This window comes from Oratosquilla oratoria, chromosome 1 (assembly GCF_046742065.1).
Source record: "Oratosquilla oratoria isolate Oo_2021 chromosome 1, ASM4674206v1, whole genome shotgun sequence".
NCBI lineage: Eukaryota > Metazoa > Arthropoda > Malacostraca > Stomatopoda > Squillidae > Oratosquilla > Oratosquilla oratoria.
Genome location: NC_134777.1, coordinates 100,323,416 through 100,344,992, shown reverse-complemented (window position 1 = coordinate 100,344,992; position 21,577 = coordinate 100,323,416). Strand labels below are relative to the sequence as shown.

At 40.9% G+C, this 21,577-nt stretch overlaps 1 protein-coding gene across 9 annotated transcripts in view; it reads left to right on the top strand.

Annotated features, from left to right (window-relative positions):
- Window positions 1–21,577, top strand: part of LOC143024429 (uncharacterized) — a 32,385-nt gene that overhangs the window by 8,726 nt on the left and 2,082 nt on the right. For 8 of the 9 annotated variants that reach the window (XM_076183238.1, XM_076183259.1, XM_076183251.1 and 5 more), the window contains 8 exons: window positions 3,739–3,884; window positions 7,308–7,413; window positions 9,998–10,131; window positions 18,114–18,251; window positions 18,408–18,680; window positions 20,072–20,174; window positions 20,693–20,749; window positions 21,093–21,461. In XM_076183238.1, coding sequence (XP_076039353.1) covers window positions 3,739–3,884; window positions 7,308–7,413; window positions 9,998–10,131; window positions 18,114–18,251; window positions 18,408–18,680; window positions 20,072–20,174; window positions 20,693–20,749; window positions 21,093–21,461 — 1,326 coding nt within the window. Of the gene's footprint in view, window positions 1–3,526; window positions 3,642–3,738; window positions 3,885–7,307; window positions 7,414–9,997; window positions 10,132–18,113; window positions 18,252–18,407; window positions 18,681–20,071; window positions 20,175–20,692; window positions 20,750–21,092; window positions 21,462–21,577 lie in introns of those variants that run through there. The other variant, XM_076183271.1, reaches the window with a different exon arrangement.

Here is a 21,577-nt window from a genome sequence, read left to right as displayed (position 1 = left end):
ATTGCTTGTGAAAAGATGGAATAGCATAAGTGAAGGTATATTTTTCTGTCCCAGAAATTTGGTTGTTTTGGGTTACTTTTTACTATTTTCTTATAAAAAGTTGATTAACCACATCTTATCATTGTTATGAATATCTGTAAAGTGGAGGAAGAGGAAAAAGAAGTGGCAGAGAAGTGCTGAAGGTGAGCAAATAAAATGAAAAGGAAAGAGAATATACTGAGGTCTTGATTTGTGTGTATTTGGTGTATGTGATATCAGTTATGCAATGACCTGAAATTTACCAAGAATCTGATTTCTGCAAGAAAAAAATACGAGTTATACAAAACAATGCAAGATCACTGTGCGTGTGTCAGTGAGGTGGACACCAAAGGTGAACCTCCTCTCTTCTCGCCACAACACGCTTGCCTCATTGTGCTGTTATATGGAAGTTTCATACAAGTGTCTATACTGACCAGAGCTTTGCATGATTAGCTCATTTCCTGTGTCAGTAAAGTGATTTGCTTTGTGCTGTGTTTATCCCCAGAAGGTTGGAAGGCAAACTAATATGTAATGATTCAAGTATGTGCCTCTTTCTAAAGTTGTGATATCCATATCAATGTCATATGCATATATTACAATATTGCAATGTATCATTTTTGTTGTGTTATACTGGTTTCTTTCATTGTTGTCACTAAAAAGTACCAAAATTAACTGTAAAAGGGGTTCAAAATGACCATGGAACATATTCCCTTGTAATTAATGAAAAGACTGATTTGATTATGATAAATTTAATGCAGGGCAGTGGGTGAGATGCAGGGATGGCCAGTCATCCAGGAGTCAAGAAAAGAGGGAGGGAGGGGTGGTGAATGGTAGTGGAGTATGTGGGGATGAAATGGGTGGGGGTGGATTTATGCCTCTGACTTTGGCTACCTCCCTTGTAAGGGGGAAAAAGCTGTTGGTATATGTATGTTATTTTTAAAATGAGCACATTCACAAAAGTACATGCAAGTATGATGTTTCAGTGTAACATTTTTATTGGTATTTTATGAGGCTCTCCATTATTGTCGTAGGTAAAGAATGCCCAAATTAGCTGTAAAGGGAGTAAAAGTATCGAAATGTAATTCCCTATGATTAGTGGATTGATTTGATTTGTGTGAGTTTTCCTTATGTGAGGTGTTCACAGAACCAAACCCTGTCATAAATCAAGACCCTGGTGTACCAGAAGCTGATAAAAGTATGGGAGGTCTATCTGTCTATATGCTGTAAGGGTCTCTTACCCATTATAAGGTAATCGAGTCAAATCACACATCCACTCCTACCCATCCCACTCCAATCCACCACCATTGTTTCCTGTTTATCATAGCTACTTGAGGATGAGGGCATCATCCCTGTCTCCTGCCCACTACCTGGGTTTGAAGCAATGCAGGAAGACACAGCACATTCACAGCAGGGCTGCCTTACATGGAAACCTCCATCCCTGTCCCCTCTTGCAGAAAATAGAGAAAATGGGGAGAAATCCTTTCAGGTTGCTTCAAAATGTTGTTCATGCACAACCATCCTCCTCTCACCCGTCTTCTACCTTTTCCTGCTCAACAGACATTCCTCTCTTGCTCAAAGTCCCTATCATCCCATCCATCCATCGCATCCTTGGTCATGCACACAAGTAGTGAAGGTACATATATACATACATATACCAATGGCTTTTTTTCCCTTACAAGGGAGGTAGCCAAAGTCAAAGGCTTAAGTTCACTCCCATTTCATCCCCATATACTCCACTCCCATTCACCACTCCTCCCTCCCTCTTTACTTGGCTCCTCTTGGAGTAGTGAAGGTAGTAAAGAATAAAAGAGAAACAGAAATAGAGGAAGAATAAGTATTTAGAATGAGGATGAAAGGGAACATGAGAGTTGGCAATGAAAAGGTGAATTTTGTGGTGAAAAAAAAAGCGAGCTTAAGAAAATTGTTTGCAAAGAAGAGCTAGGGAACTATGAGAGGTACAAAAAGAAGGGTAAAACAAACCAGATGAAAGAGGCAAAGTGGGGTACAGATATAGAGTGGGGTGGGTATTTGACAGAATTTTGAAAAGAATAAAAAAAAATTAAATAGAAAGAATGAGGAGAGGGGAGTTAGGCAGAGAGGAAGAGACAAAGTATGTAGACTGACATAGATAAAACAAACCAGGTGAAACAGGCAAAGTGGGGTACAGATATAAAGTGGGGTGGGTATTTGACAGAATTTTGAAAAGAAAAAAAATGAAATAGAAAGAATGAAGAGAGGGGAGTTAGGCAGAGAGGAAGAGACAAAGTATGCAGACTGACATAGATATACCAATGGTTTTTTTCCCCTAACAAGGGAAGTAGCTAATGTCAAATACATTAATCCACTCCCACCTATTTCATCCCTGCACACCCCACTCCCATTCACCACTCCTCCCTCCCTCCCACTTTTCTTGGCTCATACTTTATTATACTGCAACTGTCCCTCTGTTATGTTGTTCCCCCCTGTTTTTAATATTGTCCTATACCACTTCTCAGAATATTCATTTCCTTTTTTTTGCCAAACTCTCTGGTAGGGGAGAAACAACACTGCCACCTAGTGTTCCCACTTGAGTCATAAAAGGCAACAAAAAAGGGATAGGGATAGGACTAGACATCTTACTCTCTGTAGCCCCCCCCCAAAAAAAAAAAAAAAAAAAGCATAAAACTGACATACTAATGGAAATATAAGCAGTAAGGTGAAGAGGGATAAAGCATTTCAGGGATTAGTAGAATGTGGATAAGGAGTGTTTGTGGCAGTGGGAGATACTAGGGAAATGAATGATTGTAGGAGAATATGGTAGGGGTATAGGAAAAGATGGGGTAAGGAGAGCATTGGTAGGGAAGAAAGCTGGTAAGGCATCTGGATTACATGGGTGTCAAGTGGAGTGTCTGACAAAGGGAGGAACTCTTAAGTAGATTGGCACTAAGGGAGGGAAGAATGCCTGAGGACTGGAAGAATGCATGTATAGTTTCAGCATTCAAAGGAAAAGGACATTACAAATTTGGTATCTTTAGAGGGATCAGTCTGTTGAATGTAGTTGATCGAACATATGGGAGGATGAGAACAGAGGGAGTAATTTGGGAAGAGAAGTGTGGGTTAAGGAAAAGGTGGTGTGGATAAATTTTTCATGGTAAAGCAGATATGCAAGAGGTTTTTGGCAAAATGTAAGGATGGGTTGGGATTTTATGGATTTGAAAAAAGACATGATAGCATTGACAGTGTTATGGGATGTGTTGCAGATATATGGAATAAGGGGAAATCTATTGTGGGGAGTCAAGAGTTTTGAGGTGAATAGTAGAACTTTGAAACAGGACTAGTATACCTAAGGGGAGGATTTTTCTACCTCACACATGCCATGCTGTGACAAAAAATTATCCTCTCATTTGCCAATGTAAGCTTCCCCACATCATACTAATGTCCACTTCACATGATGCAACAAGTACCTGTTCTGTCATTTACCCACTTAAACAGCAATGGGTTACAAAAAACCAATACCTGTAACATCTCTACACATCTTCCTACAGAAAACCGGAATTAACCAAATCATAAATGTTCTCCACACCAGCATAGAAAATACGAAATTAAATAGTCGTGTGAGATTTCCCACAAGGAAAGTAGTGCTGGTAAATTACAGTCTTTCTTTTCATGGTATTTAAATAGTAGTGATTTACTAAGATTGTTTTTGTCATTTGTATTAATTCTGAAAAATGTATATTACAGGAGAGGCTTGGGCCAATTGGTCTAGTCAGGCATGGCCACAAGCAGCGATGGACATGGGAGGCAGCTGGGGTTGGGGATGGCCAGGCATGGATCCATCTAATATGTCTATGGGACCAGATGCTATTTCAGGGACCCAAGGCAAAGATGTAAGTGTTTGTATATATATTTATTTATATATGATAGATACTAAGCATTCTGTTACCTTGATGAGAGTGGTAGAGTTAAAGCACACTGATATGTGTATTTACCTATTTGTAGTTCTCTCAGTCTATATACCAAGGGTTTTTCCTCCTTATGATGGAGGTAGCCAAGTCAAAAAGTATATGACCACTCCCACCCATTTCACTCTCATCCATTTCACTCTCCATTTTGCTCCTATCCACCACCCTTTCCTCCCTCTCAGCTCCTCATGGATGACAGGTCATTCCTGTATCCTGCCCACTGCCCTTGGTCAGAAGCAGTGCAGCAAAGACACAGCATATCCAAAGCAAGGTCTCTTAATTTAATCAGTGACCCCCTTCACTGTCCCTCCATACAGGAAAAGAGACGATGAGGGAGAAATCCTTTTGGGGATCATCAAAATATCATTCACACATATTCCCCACCTCCCCCTTCTTCCTTGTATCACAGGTGAGCCAGATGTTGTTTGCTGATGATGATGCATTTGTGTCAGGGTCAGAGTAGGGATTTTAGTGACAGAGTTTGGGAAGGTATTCAATAGGAGAAAGTTTAAGGTAAATCTGGGCAAAAGTAAGGTGATGAGATGTACAAGGGGAGAGGATGGCAATGATTTGGAAGTATGCTCTAAAGGAGAGAGGCTTGAGGAAAATAGCTTTAGGTATTTGTCACATGTGGCTGGAAAGGGAGAAGTGGAGATGGAGGTAAAGTGTAGACTGAGAGAAGCAAGTTAGTGCCTTGGGGGATTAAAAAGTATGATAAGAAATAGGCTTTTGAGAATGTATGCAAATATGAGATTACATGAAAGGGTGATTGTGCTGATGGCACTATATGGGGCAGAGACTTGGAATTTAAGAAAGGCAGAGAGGAAAAGTTTAAATGTGTTTGAGATGAAATGTCTGAGTGGTATGGTAGAGGTTACAAGTGAGAAATGAGGAGGTGAGAAGGAGAGTGGAGGTGGAAAAGGAGATGGCAGATATGGCTGATGAAAGGGTAATGTTAGAGTTTGGACATAATGAAGAAAGATTAGTAAAAGTGGAAAGCAGAGGTGGATGACCAAGGATGAGATGGATGGATGGGGCGAAAGGGGTATTGAGCAGGAGGGGAATTTCTGTTGAACAAGGGAGAAAGCAGGAGATAGGGATGAAGGGAGAAGAGCTGTATATAGAATTGTAGGTTCCAATTGTAATATACAGGAAAGGGGCAAGGCTTGTGGGATGCTGTCTCTCACATTCCAGTTATAATTCCTATGTGTATGGCAGAAAGGAAGTTTAAATGTGTTTGAGATGAAATATCTGAAAAGTATGGTAGGGATTACAAAGCTTGATAGAGTGAGGAGGAGAGTGGGGGTGGAAAGGGAGTTGACAGATAGGGCTGATGTAAGATGTAAGGAATTATTGACACATGGAAGGAATGAGTGAAGAAAGATTAGCAAAAGAAATGTAGAAGGTAGAGGTGGATGGAGTGAATTAAGGGGATGACCAAGGATGAGATGGATGGGGTGAAAGGGGTTTTCAACCAGAGGGTGTTTATTGAACTAGGAAGGGAGAAGGCTAAGGATAGGGGTGAGTGGAGAATGGCTGTGTATGGGTGATATTTTGACACAGCTTGAAGGATTTTTTCTTCCTGCCTTCTCTTTTCTCTGTTAGCAAGGAAGGGAGAAGGTGGGGGCTGGGGAGTAGTTGTGTATGGAGGATATTTTGATGCATGATAAGGCAAATAATAGATGTGAGTGTAAAATGGTTGTGAATGAACTGTATATCGATGTGGCCTGAAGGGGTGTCGTCTTTTTTTTTATTTTTGCATAAGGTGAAGGGATTGAAGGTCACTGTGTAAATGAAGTGGCTGGCCCTGTTGTAGATGTGCTGTCTTGCTACATTGTTTCCAATCTGGGCAGTGGGCAGGAGGCAGGGATGACTTTTTATCAGTGAGGATATAAGAAGAGAGTGAAATTAATGGGTGATGGGTGGGAGTGGAATTGGGTAGAGGTGGGTGTATGCTCTGGCTGGTTACCTCCCTTAACATATTGCCATGAGAAAGTTCCTGGGACCTAGATTTATTGAATTTCATGTTAAGCTTGTGTTTGCTATGGCAGGCCTGACTAAATGCTTCTGCAGGCCATATTTAGCTTGATGGCTTGACATTCCCCATCTATGATTTTTATAGTAATTTATTGACCAGTGATGGGTAGTTGTGTTTAGTGGTTCTGTATGATGGACAGTGTTGTTGCTCATTTCCAAAATCTGTCTAACCCCTCACCCCAGTCAGGAGATGCCTTGAGGGGCAAACAGTTGTTGTCTGGACTGGGTACAAAATCTCTCAGTAATAACTAAATCTGTATATCTTGCACTTTCACACATGGAGAGCAGACATTTGATAATTGCTCCCCTCCTCCTATCACTTTTAGAAGGTAACATAGAAAGTCCCACTTTAATACATCACAAATAATGGTCAGATATTTCTTCCTGGAGAGAGCTGTGAGAGGTTCTAAGGACTGTTGCTAGTCATGGTGTGGCTGCAGACACTTATGAATTAATGTTTATTTGTTTATTGATCTATCTTTCATTTATCAGAGGTCCTTTTCCCTTATAAAATGTGGAGTTTGTACATTACTTTTATTTGAACATTTATCTGTTTATCTATCTATATACCAAATGCTTTTTTCCACCTTATAAAGGAGATAGCAAAGTTAAAAGACATGTACCCACTCACACCCATTTCACTCCCATCCATTCCACTCCCATCCACCACTCGTATTTCCCTGCCTGTAACCTGCCCACTGCCCTAGGTCAGGAGCAATGCAGCAAAACACTGTACATCTACAGCAAGGCTGCTTCAGTTAATTGCCAACCTCTTTCTCTCTCCCTTCATACAGAAAAAGAGAAGATGGGGAGAAATAATTTTGGGCTGCATCAAAATAACATTCACATAACCACTCCTTACTTCCCTTTGCATCAAAGTGTCATCTCTACACAGCTATTCTCCACTCACCCCTATCTCCTGCCTTCTCCCGCAGACATTCCCCTCTTGCTCAAAACCCCTTTCACCATCTATCCCGCATTCTTGGTTGTCCTCTCAAGTTTACCTCCTCCACCTTTGCCTTCCACACCTCTTTCACTAATCCTTTTTTACACATTCTTTCCATGTGTCCAAATCATCCCAATACTCTTTCATCAGCCCTATCTGCCATCTCTTTTTCCACCCCCACTCTCCTCCTTACCTCCTCATTTCTCACTCTATCCAACCTTGTAACCCCGACCATACTTATAAGACACTTCATCTCAAACACTATTGAACTTTTCCTCATCTTCCCATAAATTGAACACCTTGTACTGAATTGAAATAACAGATACTAACAGAATCTTGTATATTTTCATTGGATTGTTCATCAGGATGGCTATGGATGGATGCTTGGAGGACCTGGAGATGGAGAAGCAGGACCTGGAGACTTCAGACATCGTAGAGACATGAGAGACCGTAGGGGGAGAGAATTTTATGGTGAGATTATCTTTTAATGTTCCTGAATTGGTTGAAGTTTTATTTCAAATTTATCTATCAATATACCACGAGCTGCTTCCCCCATTTAAGGTAGGTACTCACTCGACGGGTATGGGATAAGAGCAGTGTGGGTATGTGTTTTGACTACCTGACACTATATAAAGGGAAAGTGGCTTTTTGATGTCTATGTATTTATGTATGGGCTGGTTTGGGAACATGGAAAGAATAAATAAAGAATGACTAGAAAATAGAGTGTGAAAAACGGAGATGGATGGAGTGAACTTGAGGGGAAGATTGAAATATAGATGGATGGTGTGAAGGAGACCTTAGAGTACAAGGAAAATATTGGCTAGGGAAGGGAGAAGGCAACAAATCAATGCGAGTGGAGAGTGGTTGTGAATATGTGAAATATTGATGCAGTCTGAAGGATTTCTTCTTGTAAGCCAAGTAAATTTTGGAGTGTCATGAAGTGGTGGAGTAAACCAGCTTCAGCTGTTGGGCTATGGAGGTGCTGTGTCTTGCTGTATTGCTTCTGACCCAAGCAGTGGGTGGGGGATGGGGATGGTCCTTTATCCACAAGGAGCGGAGATTAAAGGGAACACAAATGGGCATTGGATGGGTGAGTAGTAGGTGCATGTCTTGGCAAGCCACCTCATCCTAATAAGGGGAAAAAGGCCATTTGATATATGTATGTCTTTATACCAAAGTCTTCTTCCACCTTATAAGGGAGGTAGTAAAGTCAGAGGCACATGCTCACTCCCATGCACCACCTTTTGGTGGTTATGTGTATCAATATTTATTTATTTCTTATTTATTTATTATTATTTACTTACAAGGGAGGTAGCCAAAAAGGAAAAGGCATAAAATCATTCCCACCCATTCCATCCCTGAATACACTCCACACTCCTCCACCCTCCCTCTCATCTTAGCACCTCCCAGATGACGGGTCATCCCTGCACCTTGTCCACTGCCCTGGGTCAGAAGCAGTGTCACAAGACACAGCACATCCACAGCAAGGCCGCTTCATTAAATCGGCGACCCCCCTCTCCGTCCCTCCATACCCGTCTTCTCCTTTTATGCATGGGGGGACAGAGAGGGGGGGGTCGCCGATTTAATGAAGCGGCCTTGCTGTGGATGTGCTGTGTCTTGTGACACTGCTTCTGACCCAGGGCAGTGGACAAGGTGCAGGGATGGCCAGTCATCCGGGAGGTGCTAAGATGAGAGGGAGGGTGGAGGGGTGTGGAGTGTATTCAGGGATGGAATGGGTGGGAATGATTTTATGCCTTTTCCTTTTTGGCTACCTCCCTTGTAAGGGGGAAAAAGCCTTGGTATATGTATGTATGTATGTACTTATTGGAACTCACTGGCTGAGTGGATTAGGGTGTCGTTACTTGCGGCGAAAGTCGAGGCGAGGGCAGTTTGAATCCTGCCACTGGCAAAGTTGAACCAAGGGTATGGTTCATTAAATTCCACGCTACAAAGCCCTCTGTGAGGGGCACTGTCCTAGCCTCCCGATAGGGGGAGGAGTGTTTGACATTAAACTATATGAATCATCAATCATTTATTGGGTGCGAATGAGGTGGGAAAGGGAGGAGTGGAGGTGGAGGTAGAATGTAGATTGAGAGAAGCAAGTAAATGTCTATGGTGAATAAAAAGTGTAATGAAAAATAGATATTTGGGAATGGATACTAAGAGGAGATTGTATGAAGAAGTGATTGTGCTAACAGCACAGTATGGGGCAGAAGCATGGAACATAAAGAGGAAAAAGGGAAGAATTTAAATGTGTTTGAGATGAAATGCATGAGAAATATGGTAGGGATTACTAGACTGGATAGAATGAGAAACGAGGAGGTGAGGAGGAGAGTAGGGGTGGAAAGGGAGTTGGGAGATAGGGTTGATGAAAGAGTATTGGGATGATTTGGACACATGAAAAGAATGAGTGAAGAAAAATTAGTAAAAGATGTGTGGAAGGCAGAGATGGAAGGAGTGAACATGAGGGGGCGACCAAAGATGAGATAGATGGATGGGGTAAAAGGGGCATTGGGAAAGAGGGGAATATCTGTTGAGGAAGGAAGGGAGAAGACAGAAGATAGGGGTGAGTGGAAAATGGTTGTGTATGGATGATGTGATACATGGAAGGGAGTCTGGGGTGTGTGTGTGAGGGAGTACGTGTGAATGATATTTTGACGCAGCCTGAAGGAATTTCTCTCTGTCTTCTCTTTTTCTGCATGAGGTGACAGAGAGGGGATGGTCACCAAATGAAGTGGCCTTGCTGTGGATGTGCTGTGTCTTGGATAAATTGCTTCTGACCCAGGCAGTGGGGGAGATGCAGGTATAACCTGTCATCTAGGAGGAGCCAAGAAAAGAGGGAAGGAAGGGTGGTGCATGGGAGTGGATTATGTAGGGATGGAATGGGTGGGGGGTGGATTTATGCCTTTGAATACCTCCCTTGTACGGTGGAAAAAGCTGCTGGTATATGTATTATTTATTTATTTTTTCATGTGCACTTAAGAATTTTACTTTATATGATATAGTCTGATGTTTTCTTGAATTGCCACATGGTAATTAAGATTTATTTTAAAAGGTGGAGCAGCTCCTGATGGTGTTCGGATGCAAGAGAAAGAAGCTGACTTTCAACTGGATGCTGCTCAGCGAAGAAAATTGCCCCTATGGATTCGTGAAGGGCTGGAGAAAATGGAAAGGGAAAAACAAAAGAAGGTGACAGTAATAGTTAATAGCCGTGTTAGATTTCAAGGATAAGCACATCACAATTTGCAAATCTAGATTTTCCTAATTAACTTTTAGATAATATCTAAGTGACTATATTAAGTTTGTTTTTCTGTCATCCTGGAGTTTTCTTAATTTTTTATCAGCATTTTTATTTCACCTAAAATAATTGTCTGCTTCAAAAGTTGGAAATAGTAGTCGCTATGTTGATGACATAATACCTTGAATCTAAAAACAAAGCTGCCATTGCTTTTGTGCATTAACAGTACATCGGACGTGCAGAACTGTGAATCTTTCGCTAATGTTTATAAATTTAAGTTGTAATTGCCATTGTAATTAAGGGGGTACGCGACACCTGGGGGGGATGAATTTGGTCAAGATATGGCATTTTTCAAAACTGTGTTCAAAATGTTCGTATACCACTTAGAAATAAATCCCGACAAATAATTTTCCAGCCGCGCGCAATTTAAAGGTCCTGGGTGAGGTTTAAAGGGACAGATTTAAAGGCGCAACCCACACTAGAGGGAGGCGTGCCACTTAGGACCTTCAGGCGCAGCGAATAACGTTGAAATTTGATTGAATTTACACTCGCCCAGTGTATCAACAGCCAATACGATTGTGGAGGGGAAGGGAGGAAGGTGGAGGGAGAATATTTCGCCAACTTTGTGCGAAACTAAGTGTTAGTTCCCGGCTAGCTCTGAAAAGGGAAGTACGCATGTCTCATGAGCTCTCATTGCAATCTATTACTTTAGCTAGTACATATTACTCTTTAGTACAGTCATCATGGGTAGCAAAAAGAACAAAAGAACATCACAATGACAAAAAACAGCAGTTAAAGATGGCAAGCAGTCAAAGACGACTAAAGATCTCACCACCTCTTACTCCACCACCGCCCTCACCTGCACCTCTGTGACGGTGACAGAGGTAAAGGACAACATTAGACTAAACAATTCAAAGAGGAAGATTAAATCCAAAGAAGAAAGCAAGAGGAAAAAGATCAAGGCTATACAGGAAGAAGAAAGAAGAAGGGACATCATATGATGCTGGAGGGGGTGCCCTACCAACATAGATTGGCGAGGGGAATCTGATGAGGAAAGAGAAGGCGCCCACTACTGGAAAATAAACCTCTTTCCAATGATTTAGATACCCTGAAGACCCCCAGCAGAGAGGTTTCATATGAAGAAACCGCCGAAGGTGCAAAAAAGCAAATTATATGATGTTGTCGTCTGTGCGTCGTCACTACTGTGACATACTTATACTTTAGTTTTTCAGTATTTAAAGTACTTATAATTAAAATATGTTGATAATTTTTACTGTACTTACTTATTATATAATAAGAATTAAGCCATGAAAAAATCAGTCAAATTGGTGAAACTATAAGCAAGTTACAGATATATTCATATTTCAAGTTGCCATATCTCCGTTCGATATTTTTCTACTTTTTTTTAATCATAAAAAATCTAATATACATCAGATTTAGATGAAACTTACAGGGAATATTACTTTTAGTAACTGCTAGGGCCGATCGTTCGAATATTTTGAATAGGATGAAAGAGTTCGGAGTAATAATGAAAACGAGCAAAAATGTTTTATTTTTCACGATTTTTGCCAGACATTAAAATTTAAATGCCTGTATGCAAAAGTATAAAGGAAATTGTTCAATTACTCAATGACCGGCCCTAGGTGTGCCTACTGACTAATCATAGCCAAAATATAAAACAAGTTGGTCCACGTATTATGGTGCTGTGCACTTTTGAATGTTGCTACTGGTATACGTACATGTGTACATACATCATTCTGCTTCACCTAAAATGTAGGCAATATGGATACCTATTTACCTGAGAAGTTTCAGCTCTTTACTCTAAATATTTTAGAAAATGACCTCCAGGTGTCGCGTACCCCCTTAAGAACAAGTTCTTGATGTGATAAAAAGAATTCTTGTCACAGATTTATAAAGTATAGAAGTTAGAGTTAGCAGTTTTCATTTATACACATTAATGAGCACACTGTTAAAAAGTGAGATTCGATATAGAAAAATAAATGGAAATTTTTCCTTTATTTTAGCATGTCACTGCTTTTATCACAGAATTGCAAAACAAGAAAATATACTTTATGAATAACTTGAATGAGCAATATTTCCTATGCTGCAAATGCAAAAGACTACCCATATATTTCTCATATCAGTAATACAACTAAATTTGGTGCAGAATGTATAGGTAAATATCAGGGCATTAAACAGGCATGATATTCTTCCGATTTAAATCGGAATTCTGATTTTTTCTTTTCCTGACAATGATCTAGATTTTTGTCATTAATTCCTGATTGTAATAAACGATCCTGTTAAAAAAAAACTATTTTGTAGTGGTCAAATAATTATTGGTTGGTGTGAGGTGTTGGGTGATTCGTATGTCGGTTGTACCTCTGTGTAAGCGGTTTATTTTGTGCTGGCTTGCAAGTGACTCGTCTTGTGTAGCATTGCGTGGTGTGGTGTGCATGTGTACGTATAGCAAGGTGATGACTGGGGTAGGTTTTATTTTGGCCGAATTATATCGATAGTAACATCAACAGAACAGCTTGCATGCGTTTGTTTAATAGCGATTCAGCCTAGGCCCAAGGCCCCCTGACCCCCACTGGGGGCTCTGCCCTTGGGCCCCCGGCCAATGTAGATTTTTTTTTTTGGTTACTCACTATCATGCCAGATTAAACCTTGACCTTTGTTCTATATTAATAATATACCTGGTAGTTTTATTACTGAAAATAACAGATATGTGCATTTACCCAGAAGTATCATCACAAAGTTTGCTATAATGTATATACAGTTTATAACTTTTGATTAAAAACAATTTACTTATGCATATTTGAAAGTACTTGGTATTTTTCAAGTACTTTGGGTCAAAGTACAAGTAGACCTAAAAGTACAATTGAATTTTGAAACTCCAAGTACAAGTACATGACAATCTGTACAACTACATATATGTGGACCCAACCCTGATGCCATAGCTTCATCATGTTCAGGTTTAGGCCTACATGATATACATGTAGGCTAGTTCTACATGATGTATATATCACTATGAGAAGGATGTAAACAAAGGCAGTTGCCAGGGTCACCATTATCTAAGTTTTACGGAATCATGAGGTTCTATCAGACTGAATAAAGAGCCTTGGACATTAAAGACAATAACAGGTATGAACCACGAAATTGTGTGTATCCTGTGCATCCATTTGGTCAACAATGCATCATTTTCCTTTTGTTTTGGTCATTGTCTTCACCCTGTTCAGAGTCTGAACTAGAGTAATTCCCATCGCTATGTCCCTGTATGTGGGCTCAAACATATGCCCTGGTGACCCAGGCATGATCTTCTGACCTTCAAGTTCATTCCCTGTGAGATCAACCGATTTTGAATTGTACTTTTGCTTAAAGTAGAAGAATTTTCATTATCATTCTCCAAGAAATGTTCTTTTTATATTGAGTCCGCCATGGTCAACAATACACTGCACTACATCATCAATGGAAGATGGCACTAGCAATGAGTTTTTTGTGGACAATGGATGTTGGGGCAGAGTAGAGATAAAAATCAGCTTGATATTTTCAATTGATGGGGGAAATAATTTTTTTTTCAGTTTCTAGATGTGATTTACCATACATGCAAAATAGTATATATGCTGTGCGCTTGTCCTTTCATTACGTGTTATGTTCCCACAGGTGTTCTGTTTGTTTCCTTGATGGTAGTGGAATAACCACTCTGGCAAAGTCAAAGCTAACACCCACACCAAAAACTCCACAGACACCATCTCCACCACTTAGGGCCCTTGGGATGAAGGTTTTATAGACATTTTATGAGGTTCACTGTACTCATACTATGTATTGTATCACTGTAACCATGACACTCCCCTATCAGTCAATCCATTGCCCTGGTTCTCTTGCAGAAGACTTGTGGTCCTCAGGAAACCACTCGCTGGGGTAATTGGGTAATAGTGATGAGAGCTGTGAGGATGAGGCAGATATTCTCTCCCAATAACAAGATAAAAAACGGGACAGCTGTGTGATTTAGAAATATATTCTAATAGTATACATCATATTTGTGTATGTAAAACAGGAAGAATAAATCAACAATATGTGTTTTTCACGGAAAGGTCTGATCAAAGATTATTGGGGTGGTTTGGACACATGCAAAGAATGAGTGAAAAAAGATTAGCTTAAAGAGGTGTGGAAAGTAGAGGTAGATGGAGTGAACTTGAGGGGATTACCAAGGATGAGATGGATGGATAGAGTGAAGGATTTGAGCACAAGGGAAATGTCTGTTGAGCAAGAAAAGGAGAAGGTAGGGGATAGGGGTTAGTGGAGAAGGTTTGTGTATGGATGATATTTTGATGCAGCCCAAACTAATTTCTCCCTATCCTCTATTATCTGCTTCAGGGGGAGTTCCCATGTAAATCACTGATGTAGATGTGCAATAACTTGCTGCATTGCTTCTGACCTGGGCAGGAGACAGGGATGACCCTTCATCTGTGAGGAGCTAAAATAACCGAAACAAGGATGGTGGATGGGAGTGAAATGGGTGGGAATAGGTGCATGCATTTGACTTGGCTCCTTCTTATACAAGAGGGAAGAAGTGCTTGGTATATAGATAAATAGAAAATGTATATTAAAAAAAAAGTTCATAATACTATGAAGATGCTTTGTGCATATGTCGGAATTCCTGAAACAATTGGTGGAGTTTGGGTGGATAAATGATAGGTGAAAACTGAAAGCTTTGGTATATGTATGTATGTATGAAAACTGAAAGTAAATGTGGGCAGAAGTAAGGTGATGAGATGTACAAGGGGTGAGGGTGTTAGTGAATTAGTGGAGGGTATAAAAAGTGTGAAGCCAGAGTGAGTGTAGAGCTTTAAGTATTTCAGTTACATGTAACAGGTAATGGAGGTGATATAGAGTAATGGAAACGAGTCAGTATCTGGGGGGAATGAATATTGTTATGGGTATCTGGGGATGAATGCACAGATAAAAACTATAAAGGAGTGATTGTTTCCATGATGGTGTATTAAGCAAAGAATTGGTGTTTAAAGGAAGCAGAAAGGAAGAGAGTGAGGGTAGAAAGAGTGCTGGCAAATTGATTAGAGAGTACTGGGATAGCTCGGGCATGTGGAAAGAATGTGTGATGAAAGAATGTCAAAAAGGGTTTTGAAGGCAGAGGTGGATTGAGTAAACTTAAAGACGACAATGAATGAGATGGATAGATGGGGTTAAAGGGGCCTTTGGCACGAAAGGATTGTTTGTCAGGTGGTGAAGGGAAAGGGCAAAAGATGGGTGTGAATGGAGATGTTCAAAGATGATAAATTGATGTGGCATGAAGGGATTTCTTGTTTGCTTGGTAAATTCTTGAGTGGATAAGGTGGGGGGACATTGCCATGGAGTAAAGCAGTGGGGTCAGACCAGCTTTGGCTGTGGGGCCCTGCTCTCTGGAAGTGCTGTGTCTTGCTGCATTACCTCTTGACTCGAACAATGGGTGGGGACAGGGATGACCCTTTATCCACAAGGACTAATGGAACCTTTGGATGGGTGAATCGTGGGCATATAATTTGACTCTGCCACCTTGCTTATAAGGGAGAAAGGGCCTTTTGGTATAGTATGTTGGTGCTACATCTCTTGGTGAAGGGAAGACATGGTAAATTATTGATACTGATCATGTTGATGGTTCCTCTATGGGGGCAGTGTGCCTTGGAGATTAATCCTCTTTCCATCATCTTGCTTTTATTAGTTGAAGGCATGATTAATTGGCACCTTGGTGGAAGAGGAGCATGAGGTGGAGGTGGAATGTAGATTGAGAGAAGCACGTAAATACCTTGGGTGATTAAAAAGTTTTATGAGAAATAGACATTTGGGAATGGATGCTAAGAGGAGATTGCAAGAAGGAGCGATTGTGCCAACAGCATTGTATAGGGCAGAAACATGGAACATAAGAGAGGAGGAGTTTGAATGTGTTTGAGATTAGGTACCTGAGAAGTATGATAGGGGTTACTAGGCTGGATAGGGTGAGGAACATGGATGTGAGGAGGAGAGTGGGGGTGTAAAGGGAGTTGAGAAATAGGGTGGATAGTATTGGGATAGTTTGGACACATGGAAAGAATGAGTGAAGAAAGATTAGTAAAAGAGATGTGACAGGAGTGAACATGAGGGGGGAACCAAAGATGAGATGGATGGATGTGGCAAAAGGGGCATTGGGAAAGAGGGGAATGTCTGTTGAGGAAGGAAGGGAGAAGACAAGATAGGGGCGAGTGGAGAATGGTTGTGTATGGATGATGCTGTGATGCATGGAAGGGAGTGGGTTGGGGATGGGGGGTGAGGGAGTATGTGTGAATGATATTTTGATGCACCCTAAAGGGATTTCTCTCCATCTCTTTTTCTGCATGAGTAGACAGAGAGGAAGGGTCGCTGATTAAATGAAGTGGCCTTGCGGATGTGTTGTCTTGCTACATTGCCTCTGATCCAGGGCAGTGGGCAAGATGCAGGGATGACCCATCATCCAGGAGGAACCAAGATAAGAGGGAGGGATGGTGGTGAGTGGGAGTGGATTATGTGGGGATGAGATGGGTGGGAGTGGAATTTATGCCTTTGTTTTTTTGGCTACTTCCCTTGTAAGGGGGAAATACCCATTGGTATATGTATGTATTTACTTAGTTGTATCTTACAGGAAGGGGAGGTACGCCTGTGGCGTCTCGTCTCTGTATCTCGCCATATCTAATGTGCTCTTAAATTCTTGTATTGGTTTTGCACATGTTATTGTTTTGTCTAGTATGTTCCATACATCCACCACTATTTTTTTTTTTTTTTTTTCTTCTTCAGGTCTCTTCTGTAACTGTCCTTTTTGAGTTTCTTTCCTTGTCCTCTTGTGTTTCTCTTATCTCAATTTAGTAAGTCATCTCTATCAAGGACTTCCACACCTCTCATAATTGTGTAGATGGTCAACAAGTTGCCTCTTTCTCTTCTTTGTTCCAGAGTTGGTAGTTCTAGTTTTGACAATCTTTCTTCATATGACTTTTTTGTAGTGTTGGGGCCATCTTTGTAGTTACTCTCTGGATGCTCTCAATTTTCCTTATATTCTTTTTAGTACTGGGTGACCATAGTTTCACTGCATACTCTGATTTAGGTCTTATCAGTGTGACTAGTATTTTTTTTTTATTACCATTTCTTCATCCAAGTAAAAGCCACTTTTATTGATCTTAGCAAGCAATAGGTTTTGCCGACTGTTTTGTTTATATGTTTGTCAGGGGACATATCTTTTGTGATCATCACTCCCAGTTCTTTTTCAGATCCCACTTTTGTTATTTTCTTTTCACCAATTTTATATTGTCCTGATATCCTTTTTAACTTTTTCTAAATTCCATTATGCTACATTTCTTAATGTTGAAGTCCACCTCCCATTTCTGCTCCATTCCCAGACCCTGTTCAGATCTCTCTGTAATGAGTCACAGTCCGTTTCAGTACTCACTTTCTTTAACAATTTTGCATCATTTGCAAGGAATGTATTATTCCACACCTTTGTCCATGTCATTCACATAAATAGCAAACATTATTGGAGCCAATACTAATCCTTGTGGAACTCCACTAATCTTCCTAAGTAGAACTTATCTCTGAACACTATATGTGTGTGTGTGTGTATTAATTTATATATATATATATATATTTACATATATATATATAATATATATATATATATATATATATATATATATATATATATATATATATATTATTGCAGTGGGTGAGATGCAGGGATGACCTGTCATCCAGGAGGAGCCAAGATAAGAGGGAGGGAAGGGGGTGAATGGGAGTGGAGTATATAGGGATGGAATGGGTTGTGTGGGTTTTATGCTTTTGTTTTTTTGGCTACCTCCCTTGTAAGGGGGAGAAATCCTTTGGTACATGTATTTATGTATTATTATTATTATTTATTTATTTATTTTTTTCACAGTTGGAACGAGAGAGGCAGATGTCAGAGAAAGAGGAGATGCTACGAAGGAGAAGGGAAGAAGAAGCAAGAGCTAGACAGATCTTGCAAGAAGACCTTGCCAATGATGGAATTCCCAGGGTTCCAAGAAAGAGCAAATTTGTAAGTGTAAACTATAGCATTTGATATATCAGCATTGTATAATGTGTACAAATAGCATAAGAAATTTTCTTAGACAAAGTCATATTGGCTAGTCACTTTTTTTTTTCTTTGTTTCACTTTATATACTGTAATTATTTTGTTTACAACTGGATACAGGATAGTGACAGCGATGCTTCAGACCATAGTCGATCTTCAAGTCCAGAAGCTCCTGTATCAACAGCTGCATTAGGTCGGAAACGCCAGTCACGGTTTGCACCACCTGACATGTATGGTAATGTACAGTCTGTAAAAGAAACTGAAGAAGAGGAGGAAGCTGAAGAAGAAGAGGTAGAGAGTGAAGAGGAAGCAAGAGCAGTGTTAAGCAAAGAAGTAAAAGCACCTTCACCAGAACCACCTACCAAGTCGGCTGAAGAAAAGATGAAGGAGATGGTGAGTTTATCTTGTGGAGTTTCCTTTGACATATATTTACTATTTACTCTCAGTTTCAGAGTAAAAGCAAGAATGAGATGTATGGATGAGGTGAAGGGGGCTATGGAAATATGTAGAATGTCTGAGCAGTGAAGAGAGAATGCAAAAGATAGTGAATGGAGGGAGAATGTGAATGGATCAATCAATTGTTGTCTCAAGTTTCACTAATGGGGAAACCCACAGCCCCTCAGTGACTGGCAACAGTCCTCAGAACCTCCCACAGACCTTTCTGGGAAGAAACTTTGAACTGTTGTCTGTTGTATCAGTGTGGAACTGTTTCTGTGTCATTGGTTCAGAGTGGTAGGGAGAGGAGAGTAATTATTAGTTGTCGGCTCTTCCTGTGTGAAAAAGCATAATAACTGCAGATGAAGTTGATAAAGAAAGATTTTTGACCCAGTCCTCAGCTTTGTTGACCATCTTTCAGGACCACATCATACAGGTACCTTGTGAATGGATGAAAGGGTGACATTGCCTAAAGGGATGTTCTCATCTACTTCAAAAGTTTTGAGATGGAAGTCAAGCAGGAAAGAGATTAAAAAAAAAGATAAAAGGAGTGAATGGAGGGAGGTGAATGGATAAAGGGATGACATAGCCCAAAGGGATGTTCTCATTAATTTCGTAAAGTTATGAGTGGATGAAGGGATGGGGTAGCCATGCATACAGTAAAGTGGGGGTAACCCAGCCCTTAATGTTGCTCTGCAGTATTACCATTTGTTTGATCCAACTAGTGACAGCAAGATGATCCTTCATCCCCAGGATGCTTAGGTGGGAGGGGTGGTTGAATGGGATTTATTTGTATATGAGACAATTTTTTTTTTTTCTCCTCATTCTCCTCTATCTCTTGTCTCCTGTTTCCTCTTCTATCTCTTCTCTCTTGTCACATGTCTCATCTCCTGTCTCATGTCTCCTCTCCTCTCTCTTGTCTCCCCCTCCTCTTGCTTGTTTACTCTCATGCCTCATGTCTCCTCTCCCCTCTTTGTTTGCTCTCTTATGCTTCTTGTCTCTCTTCTCCTCTCTCCTCTCCTCTCCTCTCTCCCATCTCCTCTGCTCTCCTATCCTCCCTCTCCTCTCTTCCCTCCTTCCTCTTCTCTTCTCTCACCTCTTCTCCCTCATATCCCCTCTCCTCTCACATCTCTCATCTCCTCTCTCCTCTCTCCTCTCCTGTCCTCATGTCTTCTCCTATCCTCTCCTCTTTTCTCATGGTTGTGGATTAGTTGTGTGTTTTGACTGCTCCCTCATTCATAAGGGGAAAAAGGCTTTTTGGTATATATATGCATGTCTTGTGTGTTGGACGAGTATGAAGACTATTTAGCTCCTATGATGAGGCTCAAGGTAAATTTTTGTATTTGCAGATGCTGAAGCTTCGTCGATGGATGACAGAAATTCTTTTAGATGTGACAACAGATATGATGTATGATGTAGCAACAGAAGTATATAACAGAGCACGCATGAAAGGTACAGTCCAAACCTTGACCACATTAAGGAGAGACTCGGGTGTAGCCCACTTGATTCACTTGCTTGAAGTGCTAGGAACGCCTCTTGCATTGAAGGGCACTCATCAGCAAGAAGGGTTGAATTACATGCTTGTTAGGGGTTTGTCCATATAAAAGTACTCTGTTAGATGATGGAGTAAGACTTATGCTGACATTCTTAGCATTTTTTGCCGAAATATTCTTAAAATGGATTCCTTGTCCAGATGAGACAGTGTGAAAGACACAGTGTATAAAGGGCATTTGGCCTTGGTGTCATAACTATTTGAGCAAAGAGGAAGGTGGTAGCTGGGGTCTCATGGCCTCAAGACGGATGTCATGTATGAGCAGGCAGGCACAAGCTTTCCTCTTGTATAAAGGAGTCCACTTCCCTTATAGCTTGTATCAGCTGGTTTTTGTGTGGTAAAGATGACCAGCTGGGGTGGTGGTTATGGTGACCAGCTGGGGTGGGTTCCCTGCAACTAAACTTCTGTATTGCTTAAGCCCCAGCAGTTCAGGTGAAGAAGACATCAGCCCTTGCTTCTTTGTCAGGTGGCCTTGGTAAGTGATGCAGCACCTTTTGTTGTGTAGACCCTTGACAATTCTCCTTTTGACCTGTTCAAAAGGTTTAATGCTTCTAGCTTTGGTTTCAACTATGAAGTTCTCATTTTGTTTAGTTACAAAGATAATGCTAGAATTTGCCAGGCATTAGTTTCATTTGCATTGTGTTGATGAAAAATTATAGCCACAAAATATTCAAATAAAGTCAACTCATTGGATGGGCATTCATTTACTTAATATTGAAATGAGAGAACCTTAATTGTTTGTTTAGGGAAAGGCGATGCTTATGGGTGCAGGGAAGCATTTGCTTAAAACTGTGAGTACAATGCTATACACTCCACAGGGCTGAGCATCTACAGTGACTCTGATGACAGCGATGGTGAAGCTGGGGATGCCGGGCGGGACGATGATGACGGGGACAGTGATGAGGAACTGCGGGAGACCATCAGGCGGAAGCGGAGGGACTTTCAGTCAACAGAGCGCAACATTTTGCAACGCCTCCAAACTGAGGAAATGGCTGAGCGTCGTCGTCAAGATCTCCAAACCTCGGATTCAGAGTCAGAGGTTGATGAGGGGAAGGTACCACCCACGGAAAGCAGCAGAGATGAGGTAGAGGGGAGCAGTGATGTGGGGAAGCCCCAGGGGGCTGGCAGTAGGCAAGTACTCTCTGAGGATCGTACTGAGGACACTGGACATAGAGAATCGCAAGGAGGTAAGTCTTGTTGAATATGAACTTTGAGGAGCTGCACTACATTCACCTCTTTGTGCAAATCTAAGTCATATTAAAGTGTCTTTCTTCAGTGTGTGATGCTATGCTAGGAAAGGATT